General features: G+C 35.6%; 2 protein-coding genes across 3 annotated transcripts in view; one reads left to right on the top strand and one right to left on the bottom strand.

Moving 5' to 3' along the window:
• The window catches only part of phr6-4 ((6-4)-photolyase), a gene marked incomplete at its 5' end in the record, with an annotated part of 8,275 nt that extends 6,737 nt beyond the window's left edge, over window positions 1–1,538 (top strand). The window contains 2 exon segments of the mRNA XM_070140159.1: window positions 734–841; window positions 995–1,538. Coding sequence (XP_069996260.1) covers window positions 734–795 — 62 coding nt within the window.
• Window positions 1,539–2,176: 638 nt separating this feature from the next.
• The window catches only part of LOC113830588 (uncharacterized), a 6,893-nt gene continuing 4,069 nt past the window's right edge, over window positions 2,177–5,000 (bottom strand). Inside the window, exons 8-9 of one of the 2 annotated variants that reach the window (XM_027383790.2) lie at window positions 4,617–4,690; window positions 2,177–3,377 (exon numbers count right to left, since the gene is read on the bottom strand). In XM_027383790.2, the coding sequence (XP_027239591.2) occupies window positions 3,127–3,377; window positions 4,617–4,690 (325 nt within the window). In that variant the 3' untranslated portion in view covers window positions 2,177–3,126. The remainder of the gene's footprint in view (window positions 3,378–4,616; window positions 4,691–5,000) is intronic. The other variant, XM_027383792.2, reaches the window with a different exon arrangement.

Genomic DNA, 5,000 nt, shown 5'->3' with positions numbered 1-5,000 from the left:
GTGTAAAGGACAGTCTACCATGACATGATAGCACGTCCCCCTGGAGTGAGTGGGTTAAATAGCGACATGCTAATGAAAGGTGCTGCAGTCTGTTCTCTGATTCCATTAGTTAATGCATTGCCTTTTTCTATAATTAGTATTATTGGTATTTTATTGTGTGTGATTTTACATTATTATAATGATGAGTGGATATATATTCAATTACTCAACTTTCCCTCACTCGAAGGAGTTAAAAGAGGTCACAGAAATACTTTTTGATGCCAAAATTACAAATATATAATATTATATCGCACACTCAAATTAGATCTGAACAAAGAATATGAAATTTAGTATCAGTCAGTAAGTGCTCCCAGCTTAGAACATTGCCATCTAAAGTCTCCCCTTAATAATTCAGATGCCATTAGATATACTATTCTTCATCATTCAGTGCTGCATTTCTAGCTTTGCATGGTTTTTTTGTTTTTTTTCAATCTGTATATTTGCTACTTACCTTTATTACATTTTCTGTCATTTATTTAATTACGCTTTTTTCATTCATCAGTTCCTAGCCACTATCTGCCCTACCTTATATTTGTCCTGTTTTGCCTTTGCTACTTTATGCTTTCAGATTTTACCCTTTTAATGCATGCCATAGTCCCCTGTGCTTTGCTTTGCTTCTGCCACTATCAGTCTTCATTTTCACGCTCCTTGGTGATTTTTCAACAAACAGCATGTGTTTGCATTGGTTTAACAGATGAAAATGCAAATGTAAGTCCTCTAGATATCCAGTCTGTGGAAGTGATAGTAAGGGAGTGATGTTTTGCCCGTGCATGTATGCTCACTCTTCAAGGGGAAGGAAAAGGTAAATTTATGAATTATAGATTTAGTATGTTTTATGTTTTCTTAAAAAGAAAAAACAGTAATATAGCATTTGATCTTTGATATGTTCTTTAGGTTTAGAACGATCTATGAATATGTAATAGAATGGAGAATGATGTATGCTATTTTTTTACAGGCAAACAAAAACAAGCACCAACAAAGAATGGGCCTCCTGCAAAGAAGAAAAAATAAGATACCTAGAAGCTTCATCTCTTCAGAAAGTTAATTGATGTGATATATACATTATAACAATCTTCCCTTAAATTATGGAAGATTGTTTTGTGTTTAGAATACTCTTACCAAAAATTAAAAGATCTGTTCTTAAGTGGTTTCTTTTTCTGCAGATTGCTGATGAAATCAAAATATAGATTAAGGTGACGTACGATTTAAGAAATAGGGTATGGTAGGGTATTTTTGAACAATTAGGGTGACTTCAATTATAACCCATGTAATGGGTTGCAGAATAAATGTGCTTTGTGAAATTGGTAAATGTATTACTGCTATTCTCTAAACAGGGACGTGCAGGTGTTGACCCAAATTACAGTAAAGTACTTATTGATGTATTCTACTCGTTGTACAAACTGAGCCTCAGGGTTTCATGATCACTTTGTTTATTTATGTGTTACTGTATTCTGTTATGCTTTGTACTTTTGGTTATTTCTAGTAAAATATTTGTTAAAGAGTGAATTTTATTGTCCTTGTGAAAATTGCTGTAGCATAACGTTTTTAATGTTTATCCATTCGATACTTTTTCAGGAAAACAATGCGAGCCTTAAGAGCAGTGTAAGATTTAACATCCTCGTTAAATACAGGCATAGTGATGTAAAGCCATAACCCACACTATGACTTCATATAAAGGTTTACACCTTTTCTTAATCATGTGGGGGATCCCCAGGACCTCTGTTGAGTATAAATATCTGATAATATATTAAAATAAAACCTAATTTAAAGAAGTTATACACACTTCTCTACCAATGACATTTTACAATGAAACTCCTAATTTAAATAAGACATTCATTTTGCAGCTGGGACTTTTTTTAGGACTTTGATTTTCCTTCGTTGGCTAGAAATGGTCCTGGCAGTTTGTCAGCCCTGTTGAGTCCAGACAGAGAGGAGTAGGATGAAAGAAATTGAGACCACAACGGAAAATAAAAGAAAAAAAGATTATGGAGAGTGATTGGAGGGAGGATACAGAATAAGAATAACAGGAAAGAGAGGTAATTTATCAGAGAGGTGGTAGAGGACAAAGGGAATGAAAGAAAGTGAGGAAAAAGAATGCCTCCATTAGAATAATGATTGTACGTAAAATAAAGGAAAATCGTGATTAATATGTTTTTATTTACAATTTCACTGTTATCTTTTCTCAATATTTTTACAGATAATGCCACAATTCCTTTGTATCCATCATGCACAATTGTGGAAGTCCTGACTAACTCGATTAGCATGGATTTTGTTAATATTATTTTTAAAAAAGAAACTGCCAAGAAACCAACTATACATTGACTTAGATGAAAGTGAAATTCAATCAAGTTATTTTCTATGATAGATTTCTTTTACATTTTTTCTGTTTAATGCTTCATAAAGACCGAGTTTGACTATTTCAGGTCTTTCCCATCCCCTATGTTACATTTTCTTAATCAACCTTCCTTACATTATATATTATAACTCGAGACATGGATCCATAAGGTTAAAGAAATAATTGGAGCATTGAGAATGCAAATCTACTGAAGAAACGTAAGAAAAGGACCCAAATATTAAGAAAAGGTATTGTTTTCTCTAAGGCCACACACTGCTGATTAAAAATACTGGATGGGTTATTAGTATCCCATTATTCTCAAGGGAAAGGAAGGCAGCTTGGGAAAAATCGCATACATTTGATCAGGGAGACTTTCTAATTGACTATTAGTTGCCCCACATCTCCGGGAAAACTGGTGTGTTTCACAGTGGAGTCGAATATTCTGTTACTTTTTTCCTACCAAAATCACATTTCGCGTTGCAAATGTGCGATAATTCAACGTAAATGAAATATGCCTTAATCTTACAAACAACACGGTTACTTAATAAACGGATCAACATACTTCTCTCAGTTGCACATGTTTCCAACGTTTTAGTGTAGTTTCCTGGATAACTAAAAACAAGGCCATCATTCATACATAATACTACAAAACTTCACATAAATAAAGATGGGGAATACTTTAATTACAAATCCATGAATCCAATGAATAAAAAAACAATATCCATCTGAGCATCGAAGTGGTCATTCCCATCTTAACTGAGCTTCCGTTCGCAAACGAAGAACTTCTTGTGCGAGCAGCTGTCGGCGCCTGCACGGAACCTCCACAGGCTATGCAGGAACATACAGCGCTCGTCGTCGTCCAGGGCATCCCCAGGCTCTCCGCGGCCCCAGAAGTCCACCTGCATGAGCACAGGCACGCCGGTGACCCAGTTCCACGTGTCCGAGTCGTCCAGCTGGGCGCCTATCCAAAATCCCCAGCGGCCTGGATTCGAATGGACAGAGGCTGAGAGGGAAAGTTAGTGAGACGGGGTTCTGCTGTTGGTGGAAGGCGAGTACGGCGGGGCGGACGGCCTCCCGCTCCCTACTCTACCTGGACCTATTCGATATGTATGTGCAAGTATGCATGTAGGTATGTGTAGGTATGAGTATATGTATATGTATGTGTTGTGTGTGTGTATATATATATATATATATATATATATATATATATATATATATATATATATATATATATATATATGTATGTATGTATGTATGTATATATGTACATATATATTGTGTTTATCTATCTATCTACCTATCTAACTAACTAAATAACTTGATATATCCAAAAGTCTGTCTGTCTAGCTCACTAGAAATGGGAAAAAAACATATCTAAAGCAACTTTTGTATCTAGTGTTGCTTTTTGTCTGTATTTATTCCCGCCTTTTAGCCACTCACTCACTCACTCACTCACTCTCTCTCTCTCTCTCTCTCTCTCTCTCTCTCTCTTTCTTTCTTTCTTTCTTTCTTTCTTTCTTTCTTTTTTCTTTCTTTCTTTCTTTCTTTCCTTCTTTCTTTCTTTCTTTCTTTCTTTCTTTCTTTCTTTCTTTCTTTCTTTCTTTCTTTCTTTCTTTCTTTCTTTCTTTCTTTCTTTCTTTCTTTCTTTCTTTCTTTCTTTCTTTCTTTCTTTCTTTCTTTCTTTCTTTCTTTCTTTTTTTCTTTCTTTCTTTCTTTCTTTCTTTCTTTCTTTCTTTCTTTCTTTCTTTCTTTCTTTCTTTCTTTCTTTTTCTTTCTTTCTTTCTTTGCTTTCTTTCTTTCTTTCTTTCTTTCTTTCTTTCTTTCTTTCTTTCTTTTTTTTCTTTCTTTCTCTCTCTTTCTCTTTCTCTCTCTCTCTCTCTACTTCTCTTTCCTCTTTCTCCTTCTCTCTACTCTCTCTTTCTCTCCCACTATCTCTCTCTGTCTCTCTCTCTGTCTCTCTCCCTTTCTCTTTCCCTTTCTCTCTCCTCTTTCTCTCTCCCTTTCTCTCTCTGTCTCTCTCATCTTTCTCTCATCTACATCTCTGTCCCTCCTCCATTCCTCTCTCCTCCCCTCCTCCTCCTTTCCCTCCTTTCATTTCCCCCTTCCTCCCCCCTTTCCCTGCCTTTCCCCCTTCCCTGTCACCCCCATCCCCCCCCCCCTCGTAGACCCAACGGAACCTGAACAATAATAATGGTAAGGGAGAGAGAGAAAGATAATAATGAGAATCATCGGCATCACTTACCACTGAAAGTTTCATCGAGAAAGAGCGCCAAATCGTACAGGTCGAAGGGATTGGCCAGATCACCGTCGATGTCCCTTGATGGAGGGGGAAAAAAGGAGAGAGTATATATTCATCTGTATATCTATCGATCGATCTATATATTTATGTATGAATGTATGTATGTATATATGTATGTATGTATATCTATATATCTATATCTATCTATCTATCTATCTATATATATATATATATATATATGTAAGTATATATATATAAATATCTATCTATCTATCTATCTATCTATCTATCTATCTATATATATATATGTGTGTGTGTGTGTGTGTGTGTGTGTGTGTGTGTGTGTGTGTGTGTGTGTGTGTGTGTGTGTGTGTGTGTGTGTGTGTG

This window comes from Penaeus vannamei, chromosome 26, assembly GCF_042767895.1.
Source record: "Penaeus vannamei isolate JL-2024 chromosome 26, ASM4276789v1, whole genome shotgun sequence".
Lineage (NCBI taxonomy): Eukaryota > Metazoa > Arthropoda > Malacostraca > Decapoda > Penaeidae > Penaeus > Penaeus vannamei.
Note: the sequence above shows the minus strand (reverse complement) of the source record. Positions and strands in the feature narration are given on the sequence as shown.